Below are 22,977 nucleotides of genomic sequence, written 5' to 3'. Positions count from 1 at the left end.
ATTAAACATTTATTCCAAAACAGAAAAACTTTGGGTAAGAATGGTGGGAGTATGCAGCCTCTTGCCTTGGGCTGCTCCTATACTCTCATCCCCCAGCTCAGTTTGCAAGAATTGTAGGCATACCAATAAAAAAGCAACTTTGCTGTCAAAGAAAGCTGACTTGCCTTGGGGCAGAGGTGGAAGAGCCACGTGGGCAAACATCTATGGCACTCACAGCTAAAAATGGAAGATTTAGTTTGGGATAAACTATAAAAACCTGCAGCTTTTCTAGACCAATGTTGTGTTTCCCAGTTTAAGATGACCATCTAACCAGCCAGAAATTTAATGGGGAGACACTGGAATTTAGAGCATCATAAAAGGGTTAAGCTAAGCTCTCCTCCTCACACACTTGGCTGACTGCAAAACTACACATGTGTGGGGGAGATCCTAAGGATCCTTGGGAAACGGGAAAACCAAGGGACACTTGAGAACTGGCTGCAATTTTGACTGTGCTCCTTGGTCACACACAACTCAAATGACACAAGGTGTAAGTCTAATGAGTTCAAAGTGTTAGAACACAACTTGAGACCTAATCATTGGTTGACAACTAAACTATAAAGATGGAGGAATGACCCTTCCAGTGAGTCAGGCTAAAAAATAAAAATAAGAAAAACAAATAGGCAGAGACATCAGCAGTTGCACACTATGAGAAAGACAAACTCCGCAGTGTAAGGGCAGGCAAGTTATTAATTCATCAATTAATTACTCTATGTAACAACACTCCAGAAAATAAAACTGAATGTAGAGTTACTACAATATATTAAATAAATTGTCCAGTATTTAACTAAAGATTACCAGACATGTAAAGAAACAAGTAAGTGTGACCTGTATTCAAGGGGGAAAAACAGTCATTAGAAACTGACTCTGAGTGAACCTAGATGTCAGATTTGGCAGACAAGTCTTCAAATACCTATTATAAATATGTTCAAAGAATTAAAGAAAACTATGTTCGAAGAGCTAAAGAAAAATATGCTAACAATTAGTCAAGTAATAAGGAGTCTCTATGGAGAAACAAAAATTATATAAAATAACCAAATGAAAATTCTAGAAGAGTATAACTGAAATGAAAAAGTCAATGGATAGGATAAACAGCAGACTTGAGACGGCAAAAGAAAGAAGAGGAAACTTAAAGATAGATCAATAGAAATTATTGTACCTGAAGAACAAAGAGGGAAAAAATTGAGGAAAATTAACAGATCCTCAGAGACTTGCCAGGTAATGTCAAGCATTCCAACATGTGTGTAATGGGAGTCCCTACAGAAGAGGAGAGGGAGAGAAAGTGGCAGAAAAATATTTGAAGAAATTGAAATTTCCCAAAATTTGATGAAAAAACATTAACTTACAGCTCTAAGAAGTTCAACAGGCATCAAATAAAATAAGCACAAAGAGAACCACATAGAGATACATCATCGTCAAACTGCTGAAAAAAACTGCTGAAAGCCAAAAATAACGAGAAAATTTTGAAAGTGACAAGAGAAAATGATTCACCAGGTACAAAGCAATAACGATACAATTAATAGCTGACTGCTCATCAGAAACAATAGAAGCCAGAAGGCAGTGGAATAACAAATTCTAAATGCTGAAAGAAAAATGTCTCACCAAGGAATCCTATATTCAATAAAACCATTCTTCAAAAATAAAGTGAAATAAAAACACTTCCAGAAAAACAAAAACTGAGAAAATTCTTTGATAACAGACTTGTGCTACAATAAATACTAAAATTTAAATGCTTCAAGCTGAAAGGAAATGACACCAAATGAAAACTGGGATCTGTGGGGAGGAATGAAGAGCATTAGAAATAGTAAATATGTGGGTAAATATAAAAGACTGAAGATTGTACATATTTTTATTCTTGTAATTTCCTTATAAAACATAAAGCTGTTTAAAGCAATAACTATAAGACTGTAATTATACCTATACTATAATATAATTAAATCTATATTACAATATAGGTTTATAACATATATTAATATAACATATATGACAATAGCACCTAAGGAGTGACAAGGATATGGAGCTGTACTAGTGCAAAGTTGCTATATTTTATTCAAATTAAATCAGTATTAACTTGAGACTGTGATAAATTAAAGATTCCCAGAAAGACACAAATTACTAAAATGCACTCAAGAATAAATGGAAAATCATCTCAACGAGATGTAGAAAAATCATTTGATGAGAAACAGCACTTATCAATGATAAAAATTCTCACACAGTTAGGAATAAAAGGGAACTTTCTCAACTTGATAAAGAACATCTACAAAAAACTTACAACTAACATCATACTTAATGGTAAAAGACAATGTCATCCCACTAAGATCAAGAACAAAGCAAGGATGTCTGCTCTTGCCACTTCTATTCAACACTGTGGAATAAGACAAGAAAAACAAGTACAAGTCATACAAATTGCAGAGGAAGAAATAAAACTGTCTTTATATACAGACATGATCTTGTATGTAGAAAATCCTAAGGAATCTTCAAAAAAGCTGGTAGAATTAATAAGCAAGTTTAGTAATCACAGGTTATAAGATCAATATACAAAAATCAATGCAGGAATTTTCATGTACTAGCACCAATCAATCAAAAAACTAAAGAAAATTCTATTCACAAAAGCATCAACATAAAAAATACTTAGGAATAAATTTAAAAAAAGAAATGCAAGACATAAATTAAAGGAGATCTAAATAAATGGAGACATATACCACATTCGTGTACTGAAAGACTCAATTTGTTAAGACGGCAATTATCCCCAAACTGACCCTAAGATTCAACACAATTCCTGTCTAAATCCCTGCAAGTATTTTTTTGTAGAAATTGACATATTGATATAAAATTTATATGGAAATAAAAAAGGACCTAAAATAGGCAAATCAATTTGGAAAACAAATGAAGATCAAACTTGCTAGAATTTATACTAACTGATTTCAAAACTTACTGTAAATCTGCAGTAATCAAGACAATATGGTATAGGTGTAAGAATAGACATATAGATAAATGGAAGAGAACAGAGAATTCAGAAAAAGACCAAAATGTCTATGGTCAATGTCAATAGAGTTTCAACATAAGTGCCAAGGAAATTCAATGGAGAAAGAATAGTCTTTTCTAAAAATGATACTGGAACAAATGGTTATTCATATATTTTAAAAACTGAGCCTTGACCCTTACCTCTCTCCATACACAAAATTAACTCAAAATGAATGTTAGCCTAAATATGAGTGAGCTAAAACTATAAAATTCCTAGGAGGAAATCTTTGTATGACTTAGGTTAAGCAAATATTTTTTAGATAGACACCAAAAGCACCGTTTAGAAAAGGAAAAAATGATCATTGGACTTCATCAAAATAAAAATTTTGTTCTTCAAAAGACACTAGAAAATGAATAGAGGCCACATACTAAGAGAGAATGTTTGCAAATCATGTATCTCAAAAATGGCTTCTATTCAGAATATATGTTACTCTTCCAACTCAATAATAAGATAAAGAAAATTAAATCACAAAAGACTTGAAAAGATACTTCTCCAAAGTTATATACAAAGGGCAAATAAGCACATGAAAAAGTGCTCAAAAGTATTAGTCGTTAAGAAAATGCAAATTAAAAACACAATGAGATACCTCTACAAGATCAATGAAATGGCTAAAATCAGACAGACTGACACTACTACTACTTGTTGACAAGGAAATGGAAAAACTGTAACCTGCATACATTATTGGTTAGAGTATAAAATGGAATGGTCTCTTTGAAAAACAGTTTAGCACCTTATTAAAAAGTTAAATATGCACTTACCACACAACTCAGCAATTTCACCCCAAGGTATCTACCAAAGAAAAGGAGAACATGTCCACACAAAGATATTTCATACTAGTATTATTCATAATACCCAGGAACTAGAAGCCATCCACACCACTATCAACTGGTAAACGGATTAATAAAATATGGTTATCCATACAATGGAGTACTATTCAGTAATTAAAAGGAACAAACTAGTGATAACACACAACAACCTGGATAAATATCAAAAACATTGTGCTAATTGAAAGAAGTCAGACAGAGAAGACTGTTACATGATTCCATATTACGTGGTTTATATTAAATGTCTAAAAAAGGCAAAACTTTAGTAACAGAAAGAAGATCAATGGTTGAGGGGACTGGGGGGGATGGAAGCAGATATTAACTGTAAACACAAGAGAACTTTTGGGGTGATGGAAATATTTTAAAACTAGACTAGGGTGATGGATGCACAACTATACAAATTTGCTTAAACTCTTGTAACTACACACTTAAAATCGGTGAATTTCAGGGTATGTAAATCATTCCTTAATAAAGGTTTTTAAAATACCGATTTGATCCTTGCCTCATGAAGTTTGTAATTGATGCCACATTCTTTCTAGATTATCCCGTTTCTTGATCATAAGAATATAGAAACTATTCAGGTGAGTCTTACACAGAATCCCTGATGTCTTTTATCTTCTATAAAAATAGAAAATCTGCACTATATCCTCTTCATGCTAGTTTCCAGTACTTTTAAAATAAATATGAGTTGGCTAAATGAAAAAAATGAGTGAAATAATAAATAATGATAAGTTTAAAATAAATCTATAGAAATCTTTCTCACCTCTAAAAATCTGTAGGATTCTCTAGAGCAGTGGTTCTCAATGGCAAGCCATTTTGCCGCAAGGGGATGCTTGGCAATGTCCGGAGACATTTTTGACGTTCATGACTTGGGGAGGGAGCTACTGGCAACTAGTGGGTGGAGGCCAGGGACGCCACTAAACACCTTACAGTGCTCAGGACACCCCCTCTACACACACACAACAAAGAATTATCTGGCCCAAAGTGTCTGTCAATAGTGCCAAGATTGAGAAACCCTGCTCTAGACTGACTGAATGGCTCTTTGCTATAGTGCTTGCTTCTTAATCTACGTAGCGTATTTCAGCTATTTACTTTTTGTTCTCTCCTATAGACAGTGATTCTCCAAAGATTGTTTCAAATTTACTTTGTGTTTCTTTCTTTTGGGTGTTCGGCATGATGCCCAAAACAAATAGGTGCTCTATAAGTGGTTGGTGAAAGAATAGGTAAAAGAATGAAAAAAAAATGAGTGATCAAATGTAATTGCTATTTTTAAGAAAGTTGTGCTACTTCAACCATTGAACACCTATTATGGTTTTATGTTATGATACTAGGACCAAAAAATAATTTTTAAAATAAATGTTGTTCTACATCTTTTTCTAAAGATGGAAAGAAATTACAAAATCTTCCAAAAGTATGTGTCACATCTCTATAAGAGTTGTAAAATAATGGGCTAATTTCTGAATTTACATTCCACAGCTAGGAATGTCAATCTTCTGTTTTTACATAGGAAAACTTCTTTTGTAAATCTCTTTTCCCAATTGTGAGTTAGAAAGTTATTATTATTGTCATAAATAATAGTCATTCTCATTACCCAGTGCATGGTGTTCTCTTCTTTAAATCTCTTTGTAGAATCTACTAGAAACCATTAATTTTTAAAGCTATAATGATTCAATATAGGCATATCATCTTAAAGTTTCCATTTCCTATTCTCATATTATAATAAAAGAAATGAAACCGGCTAGTATGTTTACAATTCTTCAACATTCTGCTCTCCACCCCTACTCCAATCCTGAATAAGTCAAGGCATTCTAAGGAGGGTATATAGCTATAGTTGTAATCATAGTCATAGACCTAGACAGATAGCTAGATAGGTAGGTAGGTAGGTAAAAGAAATATAGATGGATAGATAGATAGATAGATAGATAGATAGATAGATGATAGTTATAGTATGAGATATCTATACTTAGCATATAGATATAAAGTTATATATAAGTATGTATACATATATCTGTCCATCTGTTATCTATCCTTTTCTCATCTCATAGACATTGGTGGCTGTCTAATATCTATGACATAGACTCATCTCTTTATACTGGCATTTAAGACCTTCCACAGTTTGGCCAATATCTGGTTCCAAGCAAATCTTTCTGTTTCAGAAATTCTCTGCTTGAAACATACTCAACTACTCATGTCCCTCAGAGGGGAGAGCCTTCTAAGAGACTTTGCCTCCATAATCCCATGTCTTCATGCCATCTCAGGAACAAGAAAATGTGATAGATAAAAATGGAATGAGGATTGCTTCTCTCTTTGAACTCGTTTTCTAAGGGAAGAGTAAATCCGCCAAAGTAGAAAATGCCAAAGTGCAGCTATTTTAATAATTGATTTATAGGTGATTATCTCTGTTCCACTATCTATAGGTTAAAGCCAAAGTATTCCAAACCATGTCAGTCTATTCTAGTGTGGAAAAAACACAGAGGGGCAGCAATTCCACGGCATAACCCCTTACAAACTATTCTAGCTAGAATCCAAGACGTCTCCATATATAAGCCAACATCACATTGTACATCAATCCTCTTTTCTCTTTAATGTCCATTATAAAAAATAGCTTGTGTCCAGGTTATTTAAAGTACTCAACTGCTAGGAAGGGATTTTTTTTAGTTTATAGTTGCTGACCTGATGGTGATGATGATTATGATGGTGACAAATAAGGTTTACTCAGGAACCAAAGATTACAAGACGTAATCCAGAATGCATGCATGTGTGTGTATGTGTGTGCGCACATATGCACATACACAGAACGGGATTGCCCTTTGTATTTGGAAACTACATTGCCCCTTCTTCCACAGATATCTTTTTGGATAAAGCTAAAATTCAGATAAGGGCTGGTCATCCTTCCTGCAGGGTATTCATAGGGATGTGACCCTGTGCATTGTTGCTGAAACTGAAGAACAACACTCTCATTCAATAATCTTAGCTATTAGACAGTCTTGGAGCAAATTTGCTGGAGACATGACTCATCAAATCTTGCTTGCAGTCTTCTACTCCTCTAAAACTCTCTCTTTTGGTTTTGAAGTTATGCCATCCAAGATCTAGGAAAAGAATAACCAGATTAGAAGAATGTTCAATGCTAGTGATGTCGGTAAGCACAACATAATTCCCGAATTCTGTATCATGTAAAGAGAAACCCACTGTATGTCCATTAGACTCTAAACTCCTTGAAGTCAGTGAGCCTGTCTTCAACCCTGCATTCACATGGCACCTAGCCAAGTGTGATATGCATAGCAAGTAGTCCATAAATATTTGAAAAGCATGAATGCTGCTTACAGGGCCTGTTGCTATTTACAGGCTTGGTATGGGTCTGGACTCCTGTCCCTCCCTGAGCCATGCAGGGCTTTTTGCTATAAGTGAGCTGCCTCTCCCTGCTTGCTGCAAGCCAGGTTTTTGCCCATCTGCTGCCATTGTTTCCCCACGTTTCACAGCTACGTTGTATCGCATGTGGTTATTCTTTAGAGGGTCATTATAGCATCTGTCTGCCCACCTTGTCTCAGTTCACTAGACAGCAGCTGCCAGAACATCCTGCTCCTCTCCATCATCTGCGCAGGTCCAGCCCAGTCAAGCCTGCTTGCAGAAACCATTATTTCATTGCTTGGGGATTGGCTGCACTCCAGGATCTGGTTACTGTGATCCTTGCTTGCCATTTAATATTCCTATAAGTAATTTTTTTTAACCAGATGTGTTACCCACAAGAAATTTCAGTTTCATGGATGTGTACAAAGATACATACAACCATCATTACATAGATCTTTATTAGTAGTAATTTTGTAATTTTTTTAGTAGGAAGCAACCCTGGAAGCCACATTAATAAGAGAGGAAAGCTCTCATTATTTAAAGACTGGACTTCCCGAAACCCTGATCCACATCCAGGATTAATTTTAAAAGGGGAGAGATAACACTGCCACAAAGCCCATGCACTTTATTCAGCCTCCTTAAATAGAAGCTTCCTGATGGTTCATAGCCGTTGAGATGAAGCTCAATTACATGCTGCATGCAGTTTACAATGCGATAAACCAAAAGTTTGTGTGTCGAGTTGATCGATTGGAACTCAGGCTTCTGTTCCCTTTGGCAACTTTACTTGTTATAAAATTGAAGGCAATAAACTCATATAGTATTCATATTGATACAATGCATCCAAAACCTAAAAGTATCCATACCTTTTGCAATGACGTGAAGTTCACGGCCTTTGTTACAGCTATTTTCCTAAACTTTATTGCTTACTTTTATATAAACTATACAATAAAAAAGATTAAATTTGTAAGTCAAATGCAAAAGTGTGTTTAACATAAAATGGATCCAAATCGTATTCATATTATAAAACAGCATCAACAGGAAGGACACTGTTACTTAGAGAAATTCATTCTAAGTACAATATCAAGGAGGCAAGAATAGCACTCCTCACCCTCTGTCTTCCCTCGTTGCAAAGGTTCACTGAGAGCAAGAAGAGAGAAGCAAGCAAGAAGGCTGGGCAGCCTCCGTAATGGAGAGAAAGAGAAGCAGGTCCTGACAGAGGTAGATACAGGATCTCACCATTTCCTCAGAGCTACTCAGGCCAGACATACGCCAAGCCATTTTGTATACAGTGTCTGTCAAAGATAAACAAAGCCAGACACTAATTAATGTGGTAAGGACAGACTTGAATCAGTAACCTACTATTGCGTTAGGGAAAAGAGTCCAGCACGGACTGAATTCAACTCAACTGAACTGATTTGGACAGAGGTCACTGGGCGTTTTAAAGGGAGAATGGGGGAAGAGGGAGAGGGGTGAGCCGGGACTCAGCAGAGTCAAGGAAGTAAAAATTACACAAAGCAGGAAGCGGTGTTTGGTCCGAACCCATCTGGCTTGCTAACCGGCGCATATCAAAGTTAGGCTCCTGCCCTCCCGCAAAGGCTGGGAGACAGGGGCCCTGTCTCCACGTGTTGGCTGGAACAAACAGTAAATTCTTTTGGCAGCCTTGAGTTTTCTCGGGCAGGTACTTTAATGGAGGCTAGCGTCATCCTAGGGATCAACCTTAAGCTATTAAAAACTACGTTAGTATTTGTTCAAGTCTTTATAGGCCGAGGTTGAGGCCCAGTCGGGAACAGGGCTCAGAGGAGCCTGGCTCCTCTGAGGAGAGAATCTCAGAGGAATCTCCTTCGGTCAAGGAGAGAATCTTTGTCATATCTCAATAATTACAATACCCCATGAGGAAGGTTTTATTGTTTCCATTTTGCAATCAAAAATTCTGAGACCCAGAGAGTAATGTGCCCCAGATCAAGTAAGTCCTAAGTGGCGGAGGTGGGATTAGAGAGTAGATCTGTTCAATCTCTGCTTGGTTGGTGACAGGAGCTCTGCCTTCCGAGAGCCAGAAGCATGGGGCACGCAGATCACCTGCATCCGACTTAGAGGTCAATGAAAATGACCCAGAGATCTGACTCAAAGACAGTGAAAAATGCAGAGCAACCAATTTATTTCCTTGTAAAGTTTAAATAGTTAAATAAACCCAAACTAGTGTGAATAAGCAGAGAATGAGCAGGTTGAATCTGAACTGGAGTTGGAAGCCTTTCTTGACCTCTTTGAATAAGGTGATGGAATAAATTAGCTTCTAAAATCAAACACAGGAAGACAAAGGGCGTTCGCATATGCCATTTTTAAACAGTTTCAAAGAATATGCTTTTCAATTCTACATATGGTTGCTTTACAAATATTATGACAACTGGCATTACAGTTTGGAACTGAGACACCCCCCTTTTCTTCATCATTTTCCAAAATTTCCATGCATTTTCTACTTCTGCTGCCACCATCCTTAAGTCATTTCTGCCAAGTCCAGTCCTTTTTCATTCCTGTACATAACATGCTATTCCTCAGTTAGAACAGAGTCATTTTAGTCCAAGAGTAAAATGCGCTATATAAATAAATCTTTATTACTGTCACAGCACTGTTAAAGAATTTCCTAGTTTGAACTGCTCTTCATTTGAAATCACCACCTTACCAGGGCAGAGAGGATCCTGCTAGGCATTTTAAATTAGGGAAGACAGTTTTATTGTCAAGGCAGGTCAATCAAATTATAATTGGCTCTAATTTGCACTCCCACCAGCTGTTAAATTCTTCACCTGCAGCACTCAAAATGGTGTGAAAGTCTTGCGGGCTTTGTGAAAGCTTCAAAGAAAATCACTCTCAAATCTCATCCCTAAAACCAAAAGTCCTTGTTGCTTTTCATCAGAAGCGAGGAAAATGCACCATTGGCTCTGACTGTGGGAAGCAGGGCCTGGTCTGGAGTGAGCTGAGCCTGACAAGGATGGACAAATACACCTTCCGTGTACAATTCCCCTTGATGAGCCAATATTTCTATCACAGACCAGCAAGGGGAGCTTTCCTTTGTTAAGGTCATGGTATCATTGAGTTGTATTTTCTATCTTATTGCAAATTGAACTTGTAACTCGCAGGAAAATCATGAATTTAGCACTTAGAATGTAACAGCAGACAAGGATAGAATTCTGGGGTAGGGTGTTTCCATGCTGGTCTGTAGTGACGCCCCATTTTGCTTTCAGACACCCAGCATTACGGATTGTCTGGTACTGCCTCAGATAGTTTAGGGCTCTGGATAATTAAAACACCTGTTGGAAACTCCTCTCTACCGGAAACACACACACATAATACACATACACGTAAAACACATACGTGTGCACACATGCACACACACACACGCCGACATAGCTCCAGGAAAGAGAGAGAAGCAACAACAAAGTGTGCACATTATGATGAAGCACCATCTTGCTATTACTTCCAGGTCCCCAGCTTCCTACTCCCTTTACAACGTTGCTGGGGACAGTTTTGAACAAAATAGTAGACCCTGTGATGGCAGCAAGAGTTGGGTATGGCCAGATGTGGAAACAACATCAAAACCAAATAATCAACTTAACCTGAATTTTGGATGAATTTTGGGAGTGTCAGTTTGGTTGCAGCTAAGGAAACTCTTTAATTTAAATGACGAAATGGGAGTTTGCCTAATCTTGCTAATTTGCCACATGGACAGTCCTCAACCATCACAAAATGAGGGTCTTTTGGGATGATTGGTGAGGAGAAAATGTTACAAAGAAACTAAGGCTCTTTGAAGAAATATTGTTGGATTTAAAGGGGGTTTAAGGAAATACAGGATGAGCTTTTTAAAAATAAAATGAAATATTGCACTAGAAGTAATTTAAAAGAGAGAACAGCTTCTAGGTTAACTTTCTTAGGAAATGAGACAGGAACATAAACTTATATGAGGACAATCATTACAATAGTATTTAACATAGCAAAAACCTGGAAACAACCTAACTGTCCAACAATAAAGAATTAGTTAAAAAATCTAAGCTACTTTCTTAAAATAGAATATCATGCAGCATTTAAATTGTCCTTATGAAGAATTTTATATTACATGAGAAAATACCCATAACAGTGTTAAATGAAAAATAGGAAAGACTATTCACAGTACAATCTCACTTATATAACTATATATGTATTATATATACATAGTACAAACTCAGAAAAATACTATATAAGAGTGGTTATTTCCAAGTGGTGAGTTTATAGGCAATTTTTGTTTTCTTTATGTTTTTCTCTACTTTCCAAATTTTACAAACTGAGTTTCTGAAATTTTTGTAAACACACACACAAATCAATAAATATTCGCAACCAGTATGAATTTGGGCTGCAATGCTCAGCTGTAAAAAATGTCACATGTTTTATTTTTTCTAAATCAAATTAAGTCTCCGAGGCCCAGTGGCTCAGGGAAGGCAAGATACCCAATAGTGGTCATTACTAGGGCTCTCTTGTTCCTGAGTGGAATCAGGAGTTGAAATTGATACAAAAAGTTGAGACAGGAACTAGCCCTTCAGTGCTTAGTTTCCCATCTTCGCCATCATCCTTCTGGCACCCAGACACGGTTATGCAGCAGATGCTGGCGCTCTGGTAGGGCCCTGCAGTGGCCCTCACTTGGTCCTCTCCATCACCACTCTACTCTACTCATCACTTAATTGCTGTAGTCCCTCCCACCCCAAGAAAAGACATGGCTTATGAGCAGAGCACAGTTCTCCACAACTTGTGGACACCCCGCCACCCCAAAACACATCTCTTAATATCCAATAATCTGCCCCCACTCTAGTAAGCACACTCTCATCCACCCAAACACTCGCCATCATTTCCTCCTAATAATGAGCCTTCCAAACAAGTTATGTATTAGTCAGCATGGATCCCAAAAGCAATACCCAAGGAGAGGTATATATACATATACCACTATATATATAATACAACTTTCCAGGCATTACCTTATTTTATCTTCCCAACAAGCCTATGGGATGGCACCATAATTATCCCCATTTTCCAGATGGGAAAAGCCGAGGCTTAGGGAGATTATGTAACTCCTCCGAGTCACACAACTTTAATACATAACTTCTCTTTGTGGCCCTGACACAAAAGCCCTTAAGGCTAAGAGCTCAAACCTCAGAACCAAAATTGACTTCCTTCGTGGGACAGAGGCAGGAAATACACTAATAATTACATCAAGCTTCCCCTAGCACTGAGAGCAAAGGTATAAATTAATATCTCAACGCATTAGACTGCCATCCATGTTTAAGACCAAGAACAAGAAGAGCATAAAAGAAAAGAATGGAAAGCCATAACCTACTGGTTGATAATATCTCCTTCACTCGGGGAAAGCTCCAGTTCTTTCTGTGTCTCTAGGCAAGTTACTGAACTTTTCTGAATCTCAGTTTACTCTCTGCACAATGGAGAAGCAATGCCAACAATACAGATAGTGTCTTTTAAGTGTCTGGTGCACAGCACATCCTCACAGTCAGTTCCCTTTCCCCTTCTCCTTTAAGTACAATTAGGAGAGATTGTTATGAAGTATTTCTGTCCCCTACACATATACTCCTGAGTACCATGTACTGCACCCACATATTTCTTTACAAGTAGCACAATTATCAGATACAGTGGAATAAATTAAAACTTTAGGTCTCCAAAAGGAAGTTTTCAAGAAGTCCCCTTTTTGAATCATTGTTATTTCAAACACTTTGCCAAACATCCAGAAGTTATGAAGGGTCTATTGGTATCTCTCTGTCAATATGGGAAATAGTCAGATGAAGCTTGCCTCTGAAGTAATGTATGACAGCTGATTAATACACTAATAAAAAAGACCAAGGCAACAAAATTTTAAAAGGGAAATATATCTATAAGACTCAGTGTGCATCTTACATATGTCTTTGAGGAAGAAGGAAATGGAAGAGGTAGAAAAAATTAACTACATAATTATGCTGCTTTATAACTTGCAAAATATTTTCACATAAAATATTTCTACAATAATTCTTAGAACAACTCAGTGAAATATTTAAATTACTTCATGATGAGAGTATTAGTAGATCAAGTACTGTTAAATCAAAATGCTCATGCATGTGCATCTTTAAAAGAGTGGTTCTCAAGTCAGGTCCATGGATCCTGGGGACCAAGTGACATAATCTTTGCTCTCCCCAGTTTCTCTGTAGGAGATTTTTTTTTGTTATTTCATGTTTTCATTTTGATGATTATCTTAAAAAATTAACCCATTTAAATTCTGGATCATGTGAACAAACAACTTTGCAAGTACAGTTGGGAGATTTCAGAATCTCTTTGGCAGAGTAATTAATTCTTTTTGATAATCACGAGTTAACGTGAAAAGAATTGAGGTGCCCTTGCTAGGTTATGATGTGTTCATGCCAATGAAGAGCAGCAGACACGCAGATACCATTTATCCAGGAGTACACCTAGAGAAACGGTGAGGGAACCGAGTCGTCACACAGTACTCAGTAGCAAATGCTTTCCAGACACGAATACCTAGGCTGTGGCACCCAGCACCACAGGTATTTTACAAAGGGGACTTCCCTCCGGAAAAAAAAACATCACCAGCCACATTAATGTAAAGAGGATATTTTTGAATTTCATTTTTGGAAGGATTTTTTGAGGGGTATATAATTGGAAATTTTATATTTGTTTTGTTTCTGTAAGGGTTATAAACATAAAAAATATACAAATTTTAATTATATTTTTAAGTTTTTAAGTTATGTTTTTAAGTTATGTTATTATATATTTCGTATTTATTACATAAGAATTTTGTATTTTAAATTATTTTATTATAATACCACACAGGTAAAAATTGGGGATCAACAAGTTTGAAAACATTGCTTTTTGAAATAGAAATGTTTCTCAAATGTGTCTGTAAATTTTTTCTTAATTAATCATTTGTGGTGACCTAGAAGAGTTGACTAAAAGAACTCAGTCAATTGTTTTTAAAATGAGCAGTCTTTCTGCACACAACCCACCTCTGGGTGATTTTGTCCTCTCTCAGTGTTTAGACTGTCAGATGACCAGATTTTCCTGAAGAGGTGTGTGCTGACACAGCGAAGTCAGTGCAAGGAGAGTTGAGAGAGAGCAAGCCAGATCTGTAGCAGAGTGCCCGTGACACACTGCAAAAGCTGAATATACGATCGGCCTATAAGTTAAATAACCACAGCTGAAATCCAATATCAAGGCATGCAAAAATGGAAAAACAGAAAAATGTTGCCTGGGGGCCTGGTTCTGAATCTGGCATTCTTCATGATTTCCTCCGTGACTCTGAATAATGTTATTATTGCCCTGCCCCTGGTTTTGATGATTTGGCTTTTTTATTCTTTTGGGGGGGTTGTTATTTTGTTTGTTTTATTTTGGGTTTTTTTGCCAGTTACAGAATGGGAGCCAAGAATATTGCTTTGTAAAATGCTTTGTGAATCACAGATACACAGTATTCTCAAGCATGAAAATCTTCAAACTGTGCAATTTAAGAGTCTTTGAAAATTATTTGTGTAGCAAGCCGTGCCATTTTCTTTCTTTCTGGTTCATCTCTGATCACTTGACTATACTTATTGGAAACAGCTGGAATCGAATAAATAGTACTCCAGGTAGAGGTGGGTTTGATTTCCTACTAAAAGGGCTAGTATCTAAGGACACCAAATCATGTCTTCTTCTTTTGCCCCAAGATGAGATGTAGGATGGAAGGGCATATCAGTTTCTAACTTCAGTCAGAGAGAACAAAGTTTAAAAGGAGAAACTTGATAGGGAAAAAGAAGTGAAAAAGCCAAGAACTTGAGAAGATTTTATTTCGGTTTAATAAAAATTGTGCGCACTATTCCAATTGCTCTGCGGACTGGGTCCTCTTTGCTTTTTGTTTGGAAACAAATAAAAATAGCTGAATTATTAATGTAAAGTAAATTGGTTACTATGCATTTAAAGTCACTTGTTAATTCACACATACATCTGTATTAACATCTTAATGGTGCTTTAGTACAGATTATGCCATACTTGTAATGGCATCTAAGGAACCATTTAAAAGATAATGTCTCTAGTAGAGACATATTTGAAGCAGTGGATGGTGTTGTCGGGTATAGGAAAAAACGGTCTAAATAGAGTCAAAAAACCCACCTGTGAAGTTAGAGGGTACAATCCACAAAACCATCCTCACTTCTGACACCAACTGCAGGGTTCAGGGGTTCCCAAGACCGCACTCAGGCTCAATAATAGAGGAACTCAGTGAAAGCTGTAATAATCATGTTGATGGTTTATTACAGTGAAAGAAGAAAGGATACAGATTAAAATCAGCCAAGGACAAAATCCAGGAGGGTTTCAAACATGGAGCTTCCAGTCGTCCTTTCACCATGGATCCGTGGACAGTTTTCTGGCAATGACATGTGACAACATGCATGGAATATTGCTAGCCAAGGAAGCTCACCCAAGCATTGTGTCCAGAGTTTTTATTGCGAACTCATGGTTGACTGCACACATGGCTGACCTTAGTCTCCAGCCTCTCTGGAGCCCTTCCAGAGTTAGAGCAGATATTGTGTGGCTCAGAATCCCCATCATGAACCACATCGTTAGACTGTCTGTTGTGGCCCAAGGCCCCCAGGTCAACAAAGACACTTTTCCTAGAGAGCATCTCCCAGGAGATGAGGGCAAAGGCCAGACCTCACCTTGAGTAAGTTTAAATTCCTTACTACACAGGCCACCCCTGGCCTTTGGCCAAGGATCTCTTATAATGAAATGGTTACTTGTTTTCTCCCTTGATCTATTGCTTATTTTTACCTTATGATGAACTTGTGCAGAATTATTTAGCATAGCGTATCTGATGGTTAGCTAATCCAGTTCTTCTTCAGACCAGTCATTTTCCATTGGTGTTACATCCTGAGGAGGCTTTAACTCAATCTCCCAATATGTTTGATTATTAATATCAGTGTAATCATAAGGCTTATTTACATAAGGTAGTTGAATCTTACCAACAATGCCAATGTTAGACCATATCACAGTATGGTCATGGTAAAATTCTGTTTTATTACAGAAAAAAATCAGTAAGAATTACAGAGGTATTTGCCATGCCTTCCAGCACAATCAATTCTTGCCCATATACCAGATATTACTATGAACAGGTGCCTTTATAATTGGCCATGATTTGGTTATTTCCAGGGTCCAAGTCAGTTGGAGACAAAGCCATTCTCCCTATCTCAGTTCACAGGCTTGTACTAAGACCATTTTGCTTTGTATGTTGTTATATGGCCAGGCCCACCTCCATCCTATGGGGAGAACACAGATGGTATTCACAATAGTTCCTATCCCTGCTAACTGTATTACAGGATATGTCTTATTTTGATCTATCCTAGGGGAGAGGGCAATCATAGTATATTGATGTAAATTACAAGTGCCCCCAGAGAACTTCCATAGCTTTGGAGGGCCATAAGATTCCCATAGCTGTGCCCCTGAACCTCAGCAGCTGGGATGAAGGGCAATTGTCCCATGGCTACATTGGCTTCCATCAGTATTAAAATAGTCAAGAGGCCCTGTTGGGTCAGGGTACAAGCCTTTTGCCACACTGGGTCTTAGGATTATCTAGCGTTATTTGAGTCAGCCTGACCCACTTCACTAAAGCTTCATCATCTTTCTAGGCTGACTCCCATCCCTTGCCTTCCTCTGGGAAGAGAATCCCTCTAATCCGCTCTTTCTGGTTAATAAGTCTTTTCCTCCAAATGCCACTCTTCATTAAAAGCAAATTCGTTTAATCAAAAAAAAAAAAAATTTTTTTTAAAGTGAATTCAGCTTGTCCCAGAATGGGTAGACCAGAACCTATCTCACCTAGGGCCCTGTTCCGTCTTGTGGCCACTGTTGTTTACTCCACCACGCATGTTGTTGCCATTGTGTACTAATGGCCTGCATGCAGGTAGAATACGTTATACACCTAAATATGTTAGGTCCTCCGTTTTAGGGTTAGATGAGTGATAGTCACAGCTAGATGTAATTTAGTTTGAGTATGTCATAAGGCCTCCCATAGCCTTCCTCATCTGAAGGTGGGGCTCTTCCCAGGCGAATTCAGACCCACCCTGTGGTGCCTCTGCTCTAATCCCAGCAGGACACATTTGATTTTTTCTATTCTGTTTAACAGCTTTCCATCCACAGAAACAGGGTGATATGTATTTGTGTATAGCATGCTATGGCATACCAGCCATGCCACAGCTATATTTTGTCCATCATGGCCAGGAAGCTTTCTAAACATTTGATCATCCAGGTTTATAGTTACACACTGATCAGTTAGCTAGAAGTCGTATGATACATAGTACAATGGCCCAGTGGAGAGCAGTTCCCAGAAATTCCTTCCCAAATAATATCCTTTGTAGTAGATGTAAACTGAAGAATAGGAGTCTAAAGATATTGGCACATTAATGGAGTTCTACTCATTCATTTATCTTCAGTCTAGTTCATCATCATATTGTATGACCAAAATGTCTCCCAGGGCGATGCCACTCCAGATAGCAGGCTGCTATTCGACCAAATGAGGTTCCAAAAGCAGGGGTGGTCTTGGTAAACGTATAGCTTCACCCTTCTGGGCAGCTGGTACAATTGAGCCAAGAGATACTGCTATTCTTTTGGTCTGAACCTTTCTGGAGTCACCAATGTAATACTAGATTTCCCTCATTGCATAACTCACTTATTTATTCCTCTACCCTAAGCTACTATTTCTCCTTTTCTTCACTTGTCATTTATTTTTACCCAACTTTCCACCTCTGGAAGGGATATTAAGTTAAAGGAAATGCAACAACTTCACATAAAATAACCTCTTCACATTCCAATTTTAACCCAAACTTTCACTTTAATCTCAAACTTTCAACCCTTGTTTACATCTCCTCCCAATCTAACTGTACATCTCATTAGGACTTCACCAACAAGTTTTAGAGTCACAATGCATTGGGATCCCACTTCAGGAAGCCCTAGAAAATTCTATTCTCCTTCAACCCCACCAGCCATTTTACCCACACCTGGGCATATGGCCTTGGGTCCCCAGCCAGGAGTTGAAGAAGATCTTGGCTCCTCAGTCAATTTCCATCTTGATTAATACACCAAACCATTACCCCAGGTATTCCAGGTCAGGTTTCTCATTATCATCCTTGCTTTCCAGCTTTTCAAATTCCTCCACACTGGGTTCAATAAAGCAGATTTGTTTAGGGCCCTTTAACGTTGGGAACCAGCAGGGGCTCCCCCTGGTTCACTCAACCTCCAAAAGTGCTGCATTAAGACTTTTGTTTCAACCCAGCAATGTCTACTTTATTCATCTCATTTCTCAGCATCCATCTAAAGATTTCCACTCTGCTGGGTGGACTACCTTGACTCTTCCATTTGTCTTTCCCCATTTTCTTGTGAATCGTCCTAATTTTTAAAACCCATAAAGGGAAGCTGAGACAACAAAGTTGACAAGGCTTCTCAGACTGTTGCTCAATATTGCAGCAGCAATGTTATGTGGAGTGTCCATGCAAAGGGGACCCCTGATACCAAACCTCTTAATCTCAAATTCGTGTGCCGGATGCGCAGTAAGCCAAACACTGAGACATGGGTGCTTGGAGATGGAGAAAGGTTTCATTCGAATTGGCCAAAACAAGGAGGTGGGAGCCTGGGTTTGCTCGAAACCACCTCCCCAAGAACAGAAAGCAACGGGGTTTTATACATCTAAGGGGCTTGGCAGGAGGAGCTTCGGAGAAACAAAGGGGTCACTCCTGATAAGCCCCTGGGCAATCTGACTTCTGGGCTTCAACAGTGGCTGAGGGCCGACCATCTCATGATTGCAACCTCCCTGAAGGCATTCTCTTTCTTCTGCAGAACTCACAAATCCTCAAGACCAGAGCCACACCTCAAGTTAAACAAGAAAAGAGCAAATTGACAAGATTTATCCATGTCTGTGTTGGGAACAAGGTCAAAAGGCAATCATGTTCTTGCTGAATGTCTACGGTAACTCGCACGTACCCAGCTTCCCCCCTTTTCATCACAGCATTTACTATGCCTCGGGTAGGGGGCATATTCAGCACAGCTTGCATACGCAGCATATCAGCTGTTTCATCTGGGATGTTCCACTTGGCAGGAGTAGGAAGACTTGGACAACCCCCTTCTCAGGATAAACTCACTTTGCATTGGCTTTTACCTAGTCCACCAGGCTAACTGTCCTTTCGGGAACAACCTGCTCTGTGTCTGGATTGTGTATAGCCATCTGTGGTTGTTCAATAGTGAGCTGGGTCCTGTGTTAACCCAAACATGCTCTTTTACTCTGCAGTATCCAAAACCAAAAATACTGCCCTTAAGTTAGTCACTTACAACCCATTTTAGTAAAGGTTCTCCAGGAAGCTGATGATACCAATGCACAAAACAAAACAACTCCTTCACACTACACCCCCTGTTTTCTTTAGTTCCTTGGCTTTGCTCTTCCCCCATCTGGACTACCTTCTTGGTGATCAGAGGTCCTAGAGGTGCTATCTATTGTCTCAGCATAATTCTTCCTTTGGTAGCAGTCCTGAGGCTAGAAGCCATAGATCAGACCAGCAGAAATCTGAGTTTAGCTCATAGTCAGGATCTGCCCAACGCTCCTTGCTTTCATTTTAGCTGTTATGGATAACAATAGCCAAGGGATTATATATACAGCTTATTTGTTATTATTTTATATTTCCTTATGTATTCAGTGAGCTAACTCCCTGGGAACTGGATCTCTAAATTTCACCAGTAACTTTTACCTCTAGTAACTGATCCCAGCACAACTGCAGGTCCATATCATGGGTGACCAGATAGCCATTCAGGAATCAAAGATTCACCAACCCAAGGCCCCTCATCCTTTCTCTTTCCAAACCACGTGTTTCAGTGAGTCAGGATCCTTCTAGGAAATCCCACTTTTGATGTCAACTGCAAAGTTAAGGGCTACAGCCCGCAAGATCACCCGTATTTCTCATATCAACCACAAGTGCAGGGTTTCCCAGATTACCCTCAATTTCGATAAAACTCTTATTCTCTTCGGGTAAGGTTAAATTGTTAATTACACACTACCTAAAAGATATGTAGGCCTTGCAGGGGCCAACACCCAGGTTCATAGCCTCATTCAGTTTAGACCACATCTATACCCAGCTATATGGCCAACCCTGTCACGTACACAGACATTGCCGTATACCACAGACCCTTGGGTCTATTTGAGTTGTTTGTACACAAAGTTCCAGTAAACTGCAGTGCTCTGAGCACTGGGAAGAAAGAATCTGATTAGGATTCTTGCTTTCTTGGGATTAATCTTGAGTTTGTTTGGCAGGACGGTGACATCACTGCCATCATGGCTCTGGGGTAAATCCATCTATGGAGAGAAATTTCCTGATGAGAACTTCATTTCAGCCCTGGCACGTTTTCCATGGTGAATGCTGGACCCAACACAAACATCTCCCAGTTTTCATCTGCACTGCTAAGACAGGCTGGTTGGGTGGCAAGCATGTGGTCTTTGTCAGCGTGAAAAACAGAACAATATTGCCAGAGCTTTGGGCATAGGAATGGCAAGATTAGCAAGAAGCTCACCATCGCTACCTGTGGACAACTCTCATAAATTTGGTGTGTTTTGTCTTAATCAACAAACCATTCCTTCCATCCTGGGGAGAGTAGCCCCACCTCCAGTCTGACCTTATACTCCACTCTCTTGGTATTCTCATTTGCTACAATTGTTTGGTTCCATATTTCCCTTTTCCCCCTCCATGTCTAGCTATACAGAAGAGTAAAAGTTATGACCAAATTTAAAAACCAAATTGCAAAACACCTTAAAAGGGTTTTCCTGCGCTGTGGATTTTCCAATCTTTTCATAGAGATATTACTCACTTCAACCCTTCTTACTGACTCCTGTTGACACAAGCCACGTCAAATGTATTAAAACTAATAAATAAAAATGTCTTGAGAATCTCCAAAAGAGTGTCATGATCTCTAAAATATATTCGATATTAACAAAAACTGATATTTCCTGACTCAGAGAAGTTTCCAAAATCAGATGGGCAAGTGTACAAACCGTTTATAACATTTCATATTTATATGTTATTACATTTGTTAAAATAGATTTGATTTAAAAAAAACAAACTTTGTCTTATTTGACTCTACAGAGGACTTTCTATGGCTGCCTCCTCCACCCACTTTCTCCTTTTCATAGCCCTGATTTCCATTTGATTCTGAGAATCTCGTTCCACCTTCAGCTCCACGAGTGGAGCCTATGACCTGGGTTGAGTGAATCCGTTTATTTCCTCTGTACAATCAGAATGACTCTTAGGACCTTTGCTGGCAACATTGTGGAAACAGTTTTCTGCTGGCCACAACCAAGGTTGTCTGAACCAAAGCCCCCGGAACCGCGAGCAGTCGCCTTGATTCCGTGAGTAGAGCCGGCCTCCAGGTGAGGCTGACGTTACAGAGCACAGGAAACAGCAAAAGGAAGCTAGTGCTTTCATAACTTTATTGAGCAACTGGAACAAGCCTTAACTGAGGCCAATATTTATTCCTGGGCCTTGCAGTTAAATCGACTTAAATTTTCTTTATTGTTGAAGCCACTACTCAAGTGTGATCCATATGTAGGCCAGCAGCATCAGCATCACTTGGGAGCTTGGCAAAAATGCAGAATCGGGAAGCGAGGTCACCTTTAAGGGGCCTGGGAAAAAGTATCTAGCCCAGGTAACTGTACCGTGATGTGGTTCGAGATTCTTCCTGGGATGGCCGTCACGGCCATGTGCTTGATCATCCCTGGGGTGGCCGCTGCGCGCATCCACAGGTTCACTAACGGGGGCAAAGAAGAAAGGATTGCCCATTATTCATATCAGTGGAGTTTGATGGAAAGAGATAGGTGCATCTCTGGAGTTAATCGTTACTATGTGTCAAAGGGTTTGGAGAACGTTGATTAAAGAAGCATTTTCCTGATTGATGAAAAAATAACTCAGTTATGCTCATCTACCCCTGCTACAAGGTTATGCAGTGTATTATGTAGTATCTAATGAAAATAAAACGAAAAAGTAAAATAAAAAATTTTAAAAAGGCAGAATCCGGACCACACTGCTGATCCTCTTGAACAAGAATCTGCATTTGAACAAAATTCCCACGTGCCTCTTCGCACATTGACATTTGAGAACTCACCAAGCCTCTTTGAATCAGCTTTTCCTGTCATTTGCGTCTTGAATCAGACCACCACCACCCCCTGTGCAATAGTCCAGATGAATGTTATTACTCCTCTTTAGTGATAAAGAAACTGGGTTCAGGGAGTTTAAGTGTTAGCCAAAGCTCACACATATTTAGACGTCAGGAGCCGCAGGAGCATCCAGTTCGGAGCCCCACTGTAATTCCGTCCTCTGATGTGCTGTAGGGCCTAATCAACAGTTTTCATGGGCCCTGCAGCCAGGGTCTAGGGCTACTTAATCACTAACCTTGCATTAGTCTTTATTTTAAGAGACCACAGGTTTTAAAGACATCCTTCCTCCTTGTGTTTGTAATCATGAAAAACTCCTTAATCTAGGTAATTTATTTAATGAGTAGCTCCAAATATTTGTTCCCAACTACCAGCGGTTTAATACAAAAATCACAGGCTAGCTTAATTGCACTTAACCAAGAAAGGCCGGTGAATGGCTTTCTCTCATTATTTCTCACTGAAGCATACACCCTTGCCACAGCTCTCTTTTTGTTAATAAAAGCAAGGAGAAAGTGTGAAAAATC

General features: G+C 38.7%; 1 protein-coding gene and 1 pseudogene across 1 annotated transcript; both read left to right on the top strand.

The window, feature by feature from the left end:
* The first annotated feature begins 20,392 nt into the window (after positions 1–20,392).
* Positions 20,393–20,848, top strand: LOC147915272 (peptidyl-prolyl cis-trans isomerase A pseudogene; annotated as a pseudogene).
* Positions 20,849–21,962: 1,114 nt separating this feature from the next.
* LOC101398072 (NADH dehydrogenase [ubiquinone] 1 alpha subcomplex subunit 1-like) lies at positions 21,963–22,175 on the top strand. Its single transcript, XM_004420990.3, has one exon. It carries the CDS (start codon positions 21,963–21,965, stop codon positions 22,173–22,175), a length of 213 nt encoding a protein of 70 aa, XP_004421047.1.
* The last annotated feature ends 802 nt before the right edge of the window (positions 22,176–22,977 follow it).

The sequence above is a fragment of the Ceratotherium simum genome, chromosome 14 (assembly GCF_057802395.1).
Source record: "Ceratotherium simum simum isolate JZ-2026a chromosome 14, ASM5780239v1, whole genome shotgun sequence".
NCBI classification, from domain to species: Eukaryota; Metazoa; Chordata; class Mammalia; order Perissodactyla; family Rhinocerotidae; genus Ceratotherium; species Ceratotherium simum.
This window is presented reverse-complemented; position numbering and strand designations above follow the sequence as displayed.